The 19,451-nt window shown below is 42.7% G+C and overlaps 1 protein-coding gene across 1 annotated transcript in view; it reads right to left on the bottom strand.

Annotated features, from left to right (window-relative positions):
• Positions 1-17,604, bottom strand: part of tamm41 (TAM41 mitochondrial translocator assembly and maintenance homolog) — a 21,641-nt gene extending 4,037 nt beyond the window's left edge. The window contains exons 1-6 of the mRNA XM_079597521.1: positions 17,190-17,604; positions 16,009-16,191; positions 15,106-15,198; positions 5,469-5,619; positions 3,656-3,801; positions 1,586-1,751 (exon numbers count right to left, since the gene is read on the bottom strand). Coding sequence (XP_079453647.1) covers positions 1,586-1,751; positions 3,656-3,801; positions 5,469-5,619; positions 15,106-15,198; positions 16,009-16,191; positions 17,190-17,327 — 877 coding nt within the window. The 5' untranslated portion in view covers positions 17,328-17,604. The remainder of the gene's footprint in view (positions 1-1,585; positions 1,752-3,655; positions 3,802-5,468; positions 5,620-15,105; positions 15,199-16,008; positions 16,192-17,189) is intronic.
• Positions 17,605-19,451: the final 1,847 nt, after the last annotated feature.

The raw sequence follows: 19,451 nt of genomic DNA, 5'->3' as shown, positions 1-19,451 counted from the left end.
ATTAATAAACATGCTGAAACAATAAAAAACATTCAACATTTAAAACATAAAAAAATCCCATGATTCCTCTGGCAAAGCAGCGCACGCTCTTCATGAAGATCTCATGATCACAGCTGTGGTTGTACAGGCGATCGCCTCTTCAGATAATGTTGCACAATTACAATGTAAAATGACACACACAGTATCGTGTAAGTCTAAATAAACTGCTTTAAATATTGACGTTTATTGTAAGGTTAAAAAAAAAAGTATTGTCTAAACTGCGTCTGGCCATTATTTTCTGACAGCACGTGGGAGACTGGGGGATTTATATGACGTCCACCTGTGAATGCAGACACACACACACACACACACACACACACACACGACGGCTGACTGTGTTTACATTACGCTGAGATCCGATCACAATGCGTCCTCGACTCCCTCCGAAACTGGACACACGGATCGGATAACATTCCCATCAGAAGCGCGTTTACACCCGTCTTTTAAATGTGTGTGTGTGTGTGTGTGTGTGGACAACATCCGGATACAGGGCCCAAGTGTAAACGCAGCCAAACATGAACAACAGTGTCTGAGTCTCTTCAGCTTCTGATGTTTCTACTCGCGTCTGAACCTCCACGACCGAACAGAAGAAACACACCCACATATTGCATCATCACCACTGACCAATGGGAGGTGTTTACCTGTCGGAGTGAACCTGGGAAGCTTTGGCCTGAAATTATGCCAGTTTGTTCCTCAGTTTCGCTCGAAGTACTGCCATTCAAGTCTCTGATCTGTACAGTTATGTTTTTAAAAGAAGTCTTCTGCTCACCAAGGCTGCATTTATTTGATTAAAAATACAAAAAAAGAATAATAATAATATTGTCAAATATTATGACAATTTAAAATAACTGTTTTCTATTTTAATATGTTTTGAAATGTAATTTATTCCTGTGATCAAAGCATCATTACTCCAGTCTTCAGTGTCACATGATCCTCCAGAAATCAGTGTAATATGATGATCTGATGATCAATAACATTTATGATTATTATCAGTGTTGAACACAGGTTTTTTTTTAGGAATTTCCCCCCAAAAAAATAAATAAAAATTCTTACTGACCCCAAAATTATGAACGGTAGTGTTTAATGTTACAAAAGCTTTATATTTCAGATTAATGCTGTTCTTTTAAACTTTCTACTCATCAAAGAATCCTGAAATAAAAATGTGCACAACTGTTTTCATAAATGGTAATCATAAATATTTCTTAAAGAATCAGATCATCATATTACACTGATTTCTGGAGGATCATGTGACACTGAAGACTGGAGTAATGATGCTGAATATCACAGGAATAAATTACACTTTACTGTATATTCACATAGAGAACAGATGATCTACACTGGAATAATATTACACAAAATTACAGTTTTTTTTATCAAATAAATGCAGCCTTGGTGAGTAGAAGACACTCTTTCAAAAACATTTAAAATCTTGCCGATCAAAACCGCTTGACTGGTAGTGTACACACACACACACACACACACACACACACACACACACACACACACACACACACACACACACACACACACACACACGCACACACACCTTGCTGCACGACGGATCCGCAGTCCGGGTCCTGGGCCACTTGCAGGAGGATCTCCTCCACGTCCCGGTTCTTCCCGGGCCGGTCCACCAGAACCGTGATCTTCTGCTGGAGCGAGCGCGGGAGAGCCATGAGCTGCGTGAACTGGCCCTCGGGGCTCTTGTCCACCTGACACACACAGATCATGAGGGTTAATAACGGATCATAGATCACACGGTTGCTCATCTCAGTCGTGATCTGTGTTATTCGTGTTTGACAAGCGGGATTGGTGCTATATAGATTGTTGATTAGGGGTGTCACAATATGTCGCAATACACAAATGTAACGATATATATTGTGAATAGTTCCCCCACAATGAAAATGACTAGTTTTAGTGTCAGTACTATGTTACTGTGAAGTGTACTGTAAGTGTATTATTTACATTGCAATATAAATGAAAACATAACTTATTCATATTAATAATAATTTATTCATATTTCGTTATATTTTTAATTTTTAATTTCATTACAGCAAAACATCACAGAAACACTGCACGGCAGTTTTTAAACATTTAGGTACAAACACTTAATAATAATTTGTCATCATTCCTTGAGCATCAATAACTTTCCACGAAGCTTGCGCAGAGATCAACTGGTAGGTGGCCAGGTTGAGGAGACAGACGGGTTGTGCATTGTATATGGTGTGTGTGCATTGGGAGAATAGGATGCGTTTCATACAAGATCTGGCAACTGGTCAACATTAGACAAACATATTGGTCCGATTATTTATAAAGGAGTTTGGGTAATGCAAATTACGGGAGTTTCCCGTGAGAAATAACAAACCGGGAGATCAGTTTGGTTGAATGATTCAATGACTCACTCATAATAAACACTTCACTTGTTTCATTACTGGATGAATCAGTGTTTTTGAACGAGGTCAGGAATCGGATACTTGTCATAAAATTAATATTTCTATTCCTCTTATCGATTCCTTAATGAGCATTTCAATATGAGTTTAAACCATTGGAGCATGAGAGACTGTGTCAGAGCTGCAGGTGTGTGTACTATACTGGACAACTCTTAAAGTGACAGCACTAATATACAGCTGCCGTCTCGATTATAACTCCAATCAAACAACAGAAGACAAAGAGACAAAGAGTCACTCGTGCTTCACTGAATATAACCATTTCTAATGTATATTTTATTTATAAAGTGCAGTTATTTTACATTTGATTTCAGTTTCTGTACCTGAGAATCTGAAAATCTTAAAACACTGTTTATTTCATTCGTATCTTTTGTTGCCATTGCTTATTTTTTATTTGTTCTTTTTAATTCCTGAGTGTTTACTTGTCTTTAATAATGCTTGAAGTTTATATTAGTTAGGCTAGTTGTTCTTCTGTGTTAGCCTATTTTTACACAGTGTTTTAGCCTGTTGATTTTTGTTCGGCTACAATTAAATGTTCTGCAATAAGACTAGATGTGAATGATATCTACGTTTTTTTTGTTTACCTTATCGGAATCCTTAAAATTAAAACAATACCTAAGCCCTACTTTCAAACAATCTCCAAGCTCTCCAGTAGCTCACTATAAAAAGCGATTAATTTTCTAGGCAGGACAGGTAGATTGTTGAGGTCAAAAGAGAAAGACCACACGCCTGCGCACATATATATTAAACACATGATACGCATGTGCACGCCGTCTGCGTTTTCACAGATTCACGTTTTTGATGTTTTGGGCGGAGATGATCACCTTTTTTATTTTTTATTATTCCATATATGCACCTTGAAACCTATTTCTAGTTTGCGTTCTCGAGCTCCAAGCCCTGTTGTCGTGCGAATGAACGTCCAGAACACATTAAAAGTTTTCTGTTAGAACATGTTAAGTTAATAACTAATGATCTTTGCAAATAATCTAACTTTAGCTGGACAATAACTGTATTCTAGAGCTGCTGTAAAGCCTAAACACTCTCTGTTACTGTAATCTCCTGTTTTGACCTGACCTGACCTGACCTGACCTGACCTGAGCGAGTGAATCTGCCTGATATCAGAGGAATACTCCCCGGGATCGCCCTGTACGCAGAGGAGTGCCTCTCACCTCGAGCCGGCCCTGCTGAGGCTTGTACACCACCTGAGGACACTCCTGAAGAATCCTGCTGTATAACCTGCGGAAATCATGCATGTTGTCTTTCACGATGTTGGAGACCTTGGCTTTATCCTCGCCGATCACCATCCGGAAATCCCCTACAGTCACACAGAAGACAAGCAATCAAATACATGCGTATAGACTAGGGCTGGGACGCGTTAATTAAGATTAATTAATTACACAAAAAATAATGCGTAAAATTTTTTAACGCATTTTAATCTCACTTATTTTTGCACCGCGCAACGTTTCTCACTGGATGAGTTTAGGCGGACCGATTACACTGGAGCACTAACTAGCGTTCATAACTTCCATAGACAGTTCTAACTAAACGATAACTTCAGACTAGTGTTAATTTTGTCACCTATTTTTAATTTAGTCTTAGTCTTGTGCCAAATGTCCTTGTTAGTCTTAGTCATATTTAGTCATTCACATATCTTTTTTTGGTAGTCTAGTTTTAGTCGACTAAAAGTCTCATCATTTTAGTCAAGTTTTAGTCAAAAAATAGTCTTTTTTTTTTAATAACACATTATTACTGAGATTATTTCTGATTAACATTTCAGTATAAAAGTGTTTCACATATCTCAAATATTGGTTAAATGTCATAACATGATTTTTGTTGAATGCAACTGTTAAACATGTCTGGTTTTCAATTTCTGAGGAGACACATTTACAAATGAGGAACCTGTTCTGAAGAGTATTTTATTTTAACCAACACAATTCAAAAGCTGGGGCCCAACAGACGACTGAAGTTACAAAGGCGCGGGAACGTTTCAGGTTGGGGTGCTCCCCGGTGCTGAGTTTTTTTCATGATGATACTTCATGAGTCTCTTGCTCTCTCTCCCTCTCTGCCGTGCACGCGCTACGTGGTTTGGAGCACAGTCTCTGTCTCGCGGGCGCGCTCGCTCTAGATTCCGGAGATCAGTGAGCCGCTATAAATATGCGGGAGACTCCCGGAACTTCCAGGAGGCTATTTTTTTTGCAACAGCACGAACTCATTCGGAATATTTTAAAGGCGTAACAGCTGATGAAAAAGCAGAGACGATTGTAGACGAAAATGAAGAGAGATTTTTTCTTATTTTTTATTTTATGCAAAACATTTTCGTCTCGTCTTTTTTCGTCAACAATAATGCATGTTAATTTAGTCGTAGTCAGCGTTTTTGAACAGTAGTGCAGTCTCGTCATCGTCTCGTCTTAGTCATGGAAAAAAAAGTCGTTGACGAACATATTTCGTCTCGTCTCGTCTGACGAAATTAACACTACTTCAGACAACAACAAACCACAGTGAACATGAACAAAGAAGCTGACGAGACCGCTTTGGTCGGCCCCGTGGATGGGACATTTTGTTATAAAAAACGAACGGATGGAAGCGTCGATAAGAGCATGGTTGTGTGCAAACTGTGCAACAAGGAATTCGGATCGGCTATTGCTACACTTAATGGCAAAAATAGCACTGGTCTGCTGGACTTGGTTGAACAAAAATAAACAATATTTTGTAGCTTAAGCTTATGTATTCAGTCATTATTCAATAGTATACTAAAAATCCATGTGAAAAAAATTACTTCTCACTGTTCTCAGGTCAAATATTTATATGCGATTAAAATGCGATTAATTTCGATTAATTAATTAGATTATTTTTTTTAATCGAGTCCCGGCCCTAGTATAGACGTCAACATACTTACACATTTGATTACATTAAGAATCGCAAAATATTTTTTTGTATTATAAGTTTACTGTCAAATGTAAAATGCATGTGAGAAAGACTCACCAGAGTAGGACAGTCCTGCGATCTGGAGGAAAAGATCTTCTTCTGAGAAACTCTCGGGCAACATGAGGAAAGAAGCGATCACGGCACTCTTCAAGTTCCCAACGAGAGCGGATCGCAGTTTCCCACTCTCGTTCTGCAGCAGAACTCGAACCTGTGGAGGAAACACCAGTAACTTACTCACACTGGAGGAACACCACTAACTTACTCACACTGGAGGAACACCACTAACTCACTCACACTGGAGGAACACCACTAACTCACTCACACTGGAGGAAACACCACTAACTCACTCACACTGGAGGAACACCACTAACTCACTCACACTGGAGGAAACACCACTAACTCACTCACACTGGAGGAACACCACTAACTTACACACACTGGAGGAAAACCACTAACTCACTCACAGTGGAGGAACACCACTAACTTACACACACTGGAGGAAACACCACTAACTCACTCACACTGGAGGAAACACCACTAACTCCCTCACACTGGAGGAAACACCACTAACTCCCTCACACTGGAGGAAACACCACTAACTCCCTCACACTGGAGGAAACACCACTAACTCACTCACACTGGAGGAAACACCACTAACTCACTCACACTGGAGGAACACCACTAACTTACACACACTGGAGGAACACCACTAACTCACTCACACTGGAGGAACACCACTAACTCACTCACACTGGAGGAACACCACTAACTCACTCACACTGGAGGAACACCACTAACTCACTCACACTGGAGGAACACCACTAACTCACTCACACTGGAGGAAACACCACTAACTCACTCACACTGGAGGAAACACCACTAACTCACTCACACTGGAGGAACACCACTAACTTACACACACTGGAGGAACACCACTAACTCACTCACACTGGAGGAACACCACTAACTCACTCACACTGGAGGAAACACCACTAACTCACTCACACTGGAGGAACACCACTAACTCACTCACACTGGAGGAAACACCACTAACTCACTCACACTGGAGGAACACCACTAACTTACACACACTGGAGGAAAACCACTAACTCACTCACAGTGGAGGAACACCACTAACTTACACACACTGGAGGAAACACCACTAACTCACTCACACTGGAGGAAACACCACTAACTCCCTCACACTGGAGGAAACACCACTAACTCCCTCACACTGGAGGAAACACCACTAACTCCCTCACACTGGAGGAAACACCACTAACTTACACACACTGGAGGAACACCACTAACTCACTCACACTGGAGGAAACACCACTAACTCCCTCACACTGGAGGAAACACCACTAACTCACTCACACTGGAGGAACACCACTAACTCACTCACACTGGAGGAAACACCACTAACTCACTCACACTGGAGGAACACCACTAACTTACACACACTGGAGGAACACCACTAACTCACTCACACTGGAGGAACACCACTAACTCACTCACACTGGAGGAACACCACTAACTCACTCACACTGGAGGAACACCACTAACTCACTCACACTGGAGGAAACACCACTAACTCCCTCACACTGGAGGAAACACCACTAACTCACTCACACTGGAGGAAACACCACTAACTCACTCACACTGGAGGAAACACCACTAACTCACTCACACTGGAGGAACACCACTAACTCACTCACACTGGAGGAACACCACTAACTCCCTCACACTGGAGGAAACACCACTAACTCACTCACACTGGAGGAAACACCACTAACTCCCTCACACTGGAGGAAACACCACTAACTCACTCACACTGGAGGAAACACCACTAACTCACTCACACTGGAGGAACACCACTAACTCACTCACACTGGAGGAACACCACTAACTCACTCACACTGGAGGAACACCACTAACTCACTCACACTGGAGGAACACCACTAACTCACTCACACTGGAGGAACACCACTAACTCACTCACACTGGAGGAAACACCACTAACTCACTCACACTGGAGGAACACCACTAACTCACTCACACTGGAGGAACACCACTAACTCACTCACAGTGGAGGAAACACCACTAACTCACTCACACTGGAGGAACACCACTAACTCACTCACACTGGAGGAAACACCACTAACTCACTCACACTGGAGGAACACCACTAACTCACTCACACTGGAGGAACACCACTAACTCACTCACAGTGGAGGAACACCACTAACTTACACACACTGGGGGAAACACCACTAACTCACTCACACTGGAGGAAACACCACTAACTCCTTCACACTGGAGGAAACACCACTAACTCACTCACACTGGAGGAAACACCACTAACTCACTCACACTGGAGGAAACACCACTAACTCACTCACACTGGAGGAACACCACTAACTCACTCACACTGGAGGAACACCACTAACTCACTCACACTGGAGGAAACACCACTAACTCACTCACACTGGAGGAACACCACTAACTCACTCACACTGGAGGAAACACCACTAACTCACTCACACTGGAGGAACACCACTAACTCACTCACACTGGAGGAACACCACTAACTCACACACACTGGAGGAACACCACTAACTCACTCACACTGGAGGAACACCACTAACTCACTCACACTGGAGGAACACCACTAACTCACTCACACTGGAGGAACACCACTAACTTACACACACTGGAGGAAACACCACTAACTCACACACACTGGAGGAACACCACTAACTCACTCACACTGGAGGAACACCACTAACTCACTCACACTGGAGGAACACCACTAACTTACACACACTGGAGGAAACACCACTAACTCACTCACACTGGAGGAAACACACTAACTCCCTCACACTGGAGGAAACACCACTAACTCACTCACACTGGAGGAACACCACTAACTCACTCACACTGGAGGAACACCACTAACTCACTCACACTGGAGGAACACCACTAACTCACTCACACTGGAGGAACACCACTAACTCACTCACACTGGAGGAACACCACTAACTCACTCACACTGGAGGAACACCACTAACTCACTCACACTGGAGGAACACCACTAACTCACTCACACTGGAGGAACACCACTAACTCACTCACACTGGAGGAACACCACTAACTCACTCACACTGGAGGAACACCACTAACTCACTCACACTGGAGGAACACCACTAACTCACTCACACTGGAGGAACACCACTAACTCACTCACACTGGAGGAACACCACTAACTCACTCACACTGGAGGAACACCACTAACTCACTCACACTGGAGGAACAACACTAACTTACACACACTGGAGGAAACACCACTAACTCACTCACACTGGAGGAACACCACTAACTTACACACACTGGAGGAAACACCACTAACTCACTCACACTGGAGGAAACACCACTAACTCACTCACACTGGAGGAACACCACTAACTCACTCACACTGGAGGAACACCACTAACTCACTCACACTGGAGGAACACCACTAACTTACACACACTGGAGGAACACCACTAACTCACTCACACTGGAGGAACACCACTAACTCACTCACACTGGAGGAACACCACTAACTCACTCACACTGGAGGAACACCACTAACTCACTCACACTGGAGGAAACACCACTAACTCACTCACACTGGAGGAACACCACTAACTCACTCACACTGGAGGAACACAACTAACTCACTCACACTGGAGGAACACCACTAACTCACTCACACTGGAGGTACACCACTAACTCACTCACACTGGAGGAACACCACTAACTTACACACACTGGAGGAACACCACTAACTTACACACACTGGAGGAACACCACTAACTTACACACACTGGAGGAACACCACTAACTTACACACACTGGAGGAAACACCACTAACTTACACACACTGGAGGAACACCACTAACTTACACACACTGGAGGAACACCACTAACTCACTCACACTGGAGGAACACCACTAACTCACTCACACTGGAGGAACACCACTAACTTACACACACTGGAGGAACACCACTAACTCACTCACACTGGAGGAACACCACTAACTCACTCACACTGGAGGAAACACCACTAACTCACTCACACTGGAGGAACACCACTAACTCACTCACACTGGAGGAACACCACTAACTCACTCACACTGGAGGAACACCACTAACTTACACACACTGGAGGAACACCACTAACTCACTCACACTGGAGGAACACCACTAACTCACTCACACTGGAGGAAACACCACTAACTCACTCACACTGGAGGAACACCACTAACTCACTCACACTGGAGGAAACACCACTAACTCACTCACACTGGAGGAACACCACTAACTCACACACACTGGAGGAACACCACTAACTCACTCACACTGGAGGAAACACCACTAACTCACTCACACTGGAGGAACACCACTAACTCACACACACTGGAGGAACACCACTAACTCACTCACACTGGAGGAAACACCACTAACTCACTCACACTGGAGGAAACACCACTAACTCACTCACACTGGAGGAAACACCACTAACTCACCCACACTGGAGGAAACACCACTAACTCACTCACACTGGAGGAACACCACTAACTCACTCACACTGGAGGAAACACCACTAACTCACTCACACTGGAGGAAACACCACTAACTCACTCACACTGGAGGAAACACCACTAACTCACCCACACTGGAGGAAACACCACTAACTCACTCACACTGGAGGAAACACCACTAACTCACTCACACTGGAGGAAACACCACTAACTCACTCACACTGGAGGAAACACCACTAACTCACCCACACTGGAGGAAACACCACTAACTCACTCACACTGGAGGAAACACCACTAACTCACCCACACTGGAGGAACACCACTAACTCACTCACACTGGAGGAAACACCACTAACTCACTCACACTGGAGGAAACACCACTAACTCACTCACACTGGAGGAACACCACTAACTCACTCACACTGGAGGAACACCACTAACTCACCCACACTGGAGGAAACACCACTAACTCACTCACACTGGAGGAAACACCACTAACTCACTCACACTGGAGGAAACACCACTAACTCACCCACACTGGAGGAAACACCACTAACTCACTCACACTGGAGGAACACCACTAACTCACCCACACTGGAGGAAACACCACTAACTCACCCACACTGGAGGAAACACCACTAACTCACTCACACTGGAGGAAACACCACTAACTCACCCACACTGGAGGAAACACCACTAACTCACTCACACTGGAGGAACACCACTAACTCACTCACACTGGAGGAAACACCACTAACTCACTCACACTGGAGGAAACACCACTAACTCACTCACACTGGAGGAAACACCACTAACTCACTCACACTGGAGGAAACACCACTAACTCACTCACACTGGAGGAAACACCACTAACTCACTCACACTGGAGGAAACACCACTAACTCACCCACACTGGAGGAACACCACTAACTCACTCACACTGGAGGAACACCACTAACTCACTCACACTGGAGGAACACCACTAACTCACTCACACTGGAGGAACACCACTAACTCACCCACACTGGAGGAACACCACTAACTCACTCACACTGGAGGAAACACCACTAACTCACTCACACTGGAGGAACACCACTAACTCACTCACACTGGAGGAACACCACTAACTCACTCACACTGGAGGAACACCACTAACTCACTCACACTGGAGGAACACCACTAACTTACTCACACTGGAGGAACACCACTAACTCACTCACACTGGAGGAACACCACTAACTCACACACACTGGAGGAACACCACTAACTCACTCACACTGGAGGAACACCACTAACTTACTCACACTGGAGGAACACCACTAACTCACTCACACTGGAGGAACACCACTAACTCACTCACACTGGAGGAAACACACTAACTCACTCACACTGGAGGAACACCACTAACTCACCCACACTGGAGGAACACCACTAACTCACCCACACTGGAGGAACACCACTAACTCACCCACACTGGAGGAACACCACTAACTCACTCACACTGGAGGAACACCACTAACTCACTCACACTGGAGGAACACCACTAACTCACTCACACTGGAGGAAACACACTAACTCACTCACACTGGAGGAACACCACTAACTCACTCACACTGGAGGAACACCACTAACTCACTCACACTGGAGGAACACCACTAACTCACTCACACTGGAGGAACACCACTAACTCACTCACACTGGAGGAAACACCACTAACTTACACACACTGGAGGAACACCACTAACTCACTCACACTGGAGGAAACACACTAACTCACTCACACTGGAGGAACACCACTAACTCACTCACACTGGAGGAACACCACTAACTCACTCACACTGGAGGAACACCACTAACTCACTCACACTGGAGGAACACCACTAACTCACTCACACTGGAGGAAACACCACTAACTTACACACACTGGAGGAACACCACTAACTCACTCACACTGGAGGAACACCACTAACTCACTCACACTGGAGGAAACACCACTAACTCACTCACACTGGAGGAAACACCACTAACTCACTCACACTGGAGGAACACCACTAACTCACTCACACTGGAGGAACACCACTAACTCACTCACACTGGAGGAACACCACTAACTCACTCACACTGGAGGAACACCACTAACTCCCTCACACTGGAGGAAACACCACTAACTTACACACACTGGAGGAACACCACTAACTCACTCACACTGGAGGAACACCACTAACTCACTCACACTGGAGGAAACACCACTAACTTACACACACTGGAGGAACACCACTAACTCACTCACACTGGAGGAAACACCACTAACTCACTCACACTGGAGGAAACACCACTAACTCACTCACACTGGAGGAACACCACTAACTCACTCACACTGGAGGAACACCACTAACTCACTCACACTGGAGGAACACCACTAACTTACACACACTGGAGGAACACCACTAACTTACACACACTGGAGGAACACCACTAACTTACACACACTGGAGGAACACCACTAACTCACTCACACTGGAGGAAACACCACTAACTCACTCACACTGGAGGAAACACCACTAACTCACTCACACTGGAGGAAACACCACTAACTCACTCACACTGGAGGAAACACCACTAACTTACACACACTGGAGGAAACACCACTAACTCACTCACACTGGAGGAAACACCACTAACTCACTCACACTGGAGGAAACACCACTAACTCACTCACACTGGAGGAACATCACTAACTCACTCACACTGGAGGAAACACCACTAACTCACTCACACTGGAGGAAACACCACTAACTCACTCACACTGGAGGAACACCACTAACTCACTCACACTGGAGGAACACCACTAACTCACCCACACTGGAGGAACACCACTAACTCACTCACACTGGAGGAACACCACTAACTCACTCACACTGGAGGAACACCACTAACTTACACACACTGGAGGAACACCACTAACTCACTCACACTGGAGGAACACCACTAACTCACTCACACTGGAGGAACACCACTAACTCACCCACACTGGAGGAACACCACTAACTCACTCACACTGGAGGAACACCACTAACTTACTCACACTGGAGGAACACCACTAACTCACTCACACTGGAGGAACACCACTAACTTACTCACACTGGAGGAACACCACTAACTCACTCACACTGGAGGAACACCACTAACTCACTCACACTGGAGGAACACCACTAACTCACCCACACTGGAGGAACACCACTAACTCACTCACACTGGAGGAACACCACTAACTCACTCACACTGGAGGAACACCACTAACTTACACACACTGGAGGAACACCACTAACTTACACACACTGGAGGAACACCACTAACTTACACACACTGGAGGAACACCACTAACTTACACACACTGGAGGAACACCACTAACTTACTCACACTGGAGGAACACCACTAACTCACTCACACTGGAGGAACACCACTAACTTACACACACTGGAGGAACACACTAACTCACTCACACTGGAGGAACACCACTAACTCACTCACACTGGAGGAACACCACTAACTCACTCACACTGGAGGAACACCACTAACTCACTCACACTGGAGGAACACCACTAACTTACACACACTGGAGGAACACCACTAACTCACTCACACTGGAGGAAACACCACTAACTCACTCACACTGGAGGAACACCACTAACTCACTCACACTGGAGGAACACCACTAACTCACTCACAGTGGAGGAAACACCACTAACTCACTCACACTGGAGGAACACCACTAACTCACTCACACTGGAGGAAACACCACTAACTCACTCACACTGGAGGAACACCACTAACTCACTCACACTGGAGGAACACCACTAACTTACACACACTGGAGGAAACACCACTAACTTACACACACTGGAGGAACACCACTAACTTACACACACTGGAGGAACACCACTAACTTACACACACTGGAGGAACACCACTAACTCACTCACACTGGAGGAACACCACTAACTTACACACACTGGAGGAACACCACTAACTCACTCACACTGGAGGAACACCACTAACTCACTCACACTGGAGGAACACCACTAACTTACACACACTGGAGGAACACCACTAACTTACACACACTGGAGGAACACCACTAACTCACTCACACTGGAGGAACACCACTAACTCACTCACACTGGAGGAACACCACTAACTTACACACACTGGAGGAAACACCACTAACTCACTCACACTGGAGGAACACCACTAACTCACTCACACTGGAGGAAACACCACTAACTTACACACACTGGAGGAAACACCACTAACTCACTCACACTGGAGGAAACACCACTAACTCACTCACACTGGAGGAACACCACTAACTCACTCACACTGGAGGAAACACCACTAACTCACTCACACTGGAGGAACACCACTAACTCACTCACACTGGAGGAAACACCACTAACTCACTCACACTGGAGGAACACCACTAACTCACTCACACTGGAGGAACACCACTAACTCACTCACACTGGAGGAACACCACTAACTCACTCACACTGGAGGAACACCACTAACTCACTCACACTGGAGGAAACACCACTAACTCACTCACACTGGAGGAAACACCACTAACTCACTCACACTGGAGGAACACCACTAACTCACTCACACTGGAGGAACACCACTAACTCACTCACACTGGAGGAACACCACTAACTCACTCACACTGGAGGACAGCCAAGATTTTCTCAGTTTCTCATTTTTCTCAGTTATTTTGCTTTATTTCCAGATTCACTCATAGACTCGTTCTAGAGCTCGTTCACACATGCGCACTCTTCAGAAACTACAGTTTAAATCCTGTAACAAACTAAAAGACGTAAAGGACATTTGTATGTATTCTAAATAAAAGATACGATTGCACTGAATGTTAGCTTGCTTATTTTGCTCACGATCCGGATTTATTGAGTCCACATATCATGAAAACTAGAATCTCTGCTTCTAACCACAGGAGATCTGTCGCTCACACACACAACTCTGCGATGCTGTTTGCCAATGATCGTTGGAACGCTGGTTTCGGGAAACACACACTCGCTGAACTGCTGAAAACACTCACAGGTTTGTGTAATCGTCCTGCGACGTACAGCGTCTTCCAGTGGAGCAAATCATCCATCAGAGCTTCAGTGCTGATGACGCCGTACTTGATCAACTGCAAACACAACACACGGCAAACTAACTTTTCCTCTCCATGGCAGCATTTATCTGATCAAAAATACAGAGAAATATTATTATAATGTAAATCATCAGTTTTCTATGTGAATATATAGTAAAGTGTAATTTATTCCTGTGATCAAAGCTGAATTTCCAGCATCATTACTCCAGTCGTCAGTGTCACATGATCCTTCAGAAATCAGAATAATCTGATGATCTGATGCTCAAGACACATTTATGATTATTATCAGTGTTATTTTTCAGGATTCTTCAAAGAATAGAAAGTTCAAAAGAACAGCATTTACTACATTATAAACGTCTTAACTCTCACTTTTGATCAATTTAACGCATCTTAATAAACAAAATAATTAATTTCTGAAAGTCCCCCTGTGGTGTAAATCCAGCTTTTAATGTAGTTTATGTGTGTATGTGGTGTTATTAATCTGCTTTAACACACACATGTGTAAGTTCATAAGTCGACAGCATTGCTGAGTATTTTCTGCTTAAAACTGCAGTGAACCAAAGACAGTCTCAAAAACACGCTTTGAAATCGCTGGTGTTTCTGACGTCACACACTACCTTGACCAATCAGATCAACGTGTGATCGTCCACCAGTGGATCTCTGAGTGAGTGAGTGAGTGGAGGCGGGGCTCATTTGCATATTCATAGAACCGCGCATACTAAATGAGGCGAGGGTGTCGAGTTACATTCAAGATATGTTAAGGCAAAAAGCGTTTGAATATGTAATAGTGTAAATATGTAAGGGATAGAGTGATTGACTGCAGGGGGACGTGTGTAAGTTTGATACCCGGTCGTCCGCAGGAATCAGTGTGTTGTAGTAAACGCCGGCTCCACACTCGCTCTGGATGCTGCTGATGTGTTTCGGCCCCAGGAATCTGAGGAACGAGTAATGCTTCCGGTTCTCCATCAGGTTCATGGTGTGCCATGTGACCGGATCGTCCACGGCAAACACAAAGTCCAGCATGTTCCTCTGAAACACACAAAACACACACACTTCTTCAGAATTAACACACACGACCAGGCATAGGGTTTGGATCGGTAAGATTTTTTATGTTTTTGAAAGAGTCTCTTCTGCTATCCAAAATTACTTTTGTAATATTAAACACTTCCGTTCAAAAGTTTGGGGTCAGTAAGAATTTTTATTTTATTTTTGGGGGGAAATAAATAAAAGAAATCAATACTTTTATTAATTTAAGGATGAATTAAATAAATTAAATTGATCAAAAGTAACAGTAAAGACAGTTAAATTGTTACAAAAGATTATTTTACAAATAAATGCTGTTCTTTATAACTTTCTATTCATCAGAGAATCCTGATTTTTTTTTCCAGATAATAACGAAAACTGTTTGTTTGTTTTTTTTAGCATGAAATCAACATATTAGAATGATTTCTGAAGGATCATAGTCACATGATCCTTCAGAAATCATTCTAATATGATGATTTGATGCTGAAAAAACATTAATTATGATCATTAATGTTGAAAACAGTTATTTACATTTTTATTCTAGGATTCTTTGATGAATAGAAAGTTCAAAAGAAAAGCATTTATTTGAAATAGAATCGTTTGTAACATTATAAATATCTTTACTGTCACTTTTGACCAATTTAATTCATCTTTTGAACAGTAGTGTTTAATGTTACAAAAGCTTTCTATTTCAGATTAATACCATTCTTTTAAAAATATATTAAAACAGAAAACAGTGATTTTAAATTGTCACAATATTGAACACTATTACTGTTTTTATTTAATCTCTTTAGACTCTTTTAAAAACATTAAAAAATCTTACAGATCCAAAACTTTTGACTGGTAGTGTAGTTTTTCTAGTTTGTACTCTTATAGCATTGACTGATGATGATCACCAGGGTTACTGTACTATATGTTAGGCAGAAATTAATCAATTTAATTCCAAGTGACAGACTTTCTTCAGATCATAACATTAGGGTCACGTGATGCGGTGCGTGTCTTACCCCCATCTGACCTTGACAGCTTCCATTCTGACTGAAAACTGCGGATCCATAAGCGAAGGCCAGACTGAAGTCCTGAGGGAACTGACTGAGGATCTTCCTGAAGAAAACACTGTTCTTCTGAAGCGCTGGAAGAGTCATAGCGGAGAATACACACACACACACACACACACACTCACCGATCAGCGTGTTTACATCGCGTTCAGAGCTACAACACCGCACGGCTCCCCGCTAGAACTCACAGGCGTGGTGTTAATAACGAATATGATTAATAGTGATATTGATAACTAATTGATTTTTGTCTTCTGAATCATTTAAAGATGTTAGCTGCAGATACTTTTGACTGGTGTTTTCACCGTCGAGCTCTGAGGAGTGTCGGGTGTTCAGTGGATAGTTCGCGAGCGCCACCGCGCGGTCTGGTGCAGGGAAATTAACCACATTTATTAATGGGTCAGTTCACCCAAAAATGAAGATTTTTGCCATCATTTACACTCACACTCCAGAAGTTTATTTATTCTGTTGAACACAAAAGAATGTATTTTATTAACAAAGCTTTTAAGTATATCATACTTAAAATTATATAAGGTGTAAATAAACACGTAGGCCTATAATAGGCTGGGTAAATCAAGACAAATACATGTTTTGGAAGAAGAGTTGATGATGTATTTGACATTACTTTTATTGATTATTTAAATCTTGCACAAAAAAAATTACATAGTGTACATTTAAAGCTGATTCCATTCCAACAGTGTTGTTCCTCTGTATCGTTATCATCATATTGTGGTGTGGAATCTGCTATTCTTTTACATTTAGAACTAAATATGTATAGTTATAGTCCTTGGTGTGAACTTAATTAATCAATAAACAAACAGCATTTCGGAGTTCCATAAAATGCCCAATGTTGTTTATATACTACAAAAGTGAGGTAATGAGGTAAAGTGAAGGAAAGTGTGGCAGAAATGCTACATTTTCATGAACAGCCACTAGAGAGCGCTGAAGGACTGTTGGACTATTATTATAAAAAATAATAATAAAAAAAAATAAGCAAAAATCTTCTATAGAGCGATGACGTGCGTGATGACAGCAATGACAACACCAGGATTCATTCACGTGATGATGATGATGATGATGATGATGATGATGATGATGATGATGATGATGATGCAGTTCTGTTGAATTATTATGCAGATACAACAATTTTGGTCTGACGTTGGTTCTTACATATTTGATTCCAGCAATGTTACACATTCTTTCAGGTTAAAAGACATATTTTTTTATTATAATGACGATAAAAAATAAACCCCTAGAGCACATTGTTAATTTCTTGTTTTCATATGGCAAATTCTTAATTCATAAACAAATGGTATTCTATATCCTTATTTTGACTCCGAATTAGTCTCACTTTTTAAATATCTATGTTATATAAATACTTAATCCCTAAGTCCCCAAGATATATTAGGAGGAAATATTTAAAGAAAATATATAAAGCTTTCCTTGTATATTAATGTATGTTATTGTATCAATACAATTAGAGTATGTCTTCTTGTCATATCTCTGTCATGTCATCTTTTTTGTATAATCATTGTTTTTTTCTTTCTTTATGTTATTAGATTATATTATATATTTGTGTGTGATTCCTTGACAATGTTCTTATGTTATTGAGCATTAAAAAAATGCAGATACATGTGTTTATTGATTCTGTGATGAGAAAATAGTTTAAATTCAATAAACATGTGTCATCTTTACATATTATAATGTGAAGTGAGAGAGAACCTCATCATCAGCGAGTGGCAGAGAATCTCAGTACCCAAAAACACACTGATTTAATCCCACTTTAGTGTGTCTTCATGTTCTGTGTGTGTTTAGTGTCGCTAATTTGAGGGGAATAGTTGGTTTCAGGCGGTGATAATGAGGGACTGATGATTATACGTGCATCTGGACCTCAGCTCTATTCTCAAGCACACACACTACACACTACACAACAACACAATCTCACACTTTACTGCAGTTGCCATGGAGACGCATTCACTGCTTATCCCTGCGCTTTCTCTGTGTAAAGCCCAACATCTGAGGACTGTCGCATCTCGCTTTGCCTGCCGGTAAAAGCACACACTGCTTCCCGAAGTCATTTCTGATCAACACAATGCACTTACAGAGACCTCAGAAATATGACATTCAGCTTAATAATTAATGCAGCACTTATGGTTGGAGCGAAACACAGGCAAATATTAGCTGAGAACATGACTGGTTTATACAGACTGTAAG

This window comes from Phoxinus phoxinus (genome assembly GCF_949152265.1).
Source record: "Phoxinus phoxinus genome assembly, chromosome: 22".
Lineage (NCBI taxonomy): Eukaryota > Metazoa > Chordata > Actinopteri > Cypriniformes > Leuciscidae > Phoxinus > Phoxinus phoxinus.
This window is presented reverse-complemented; position numbering and strand designations above follow the sequence as displayed.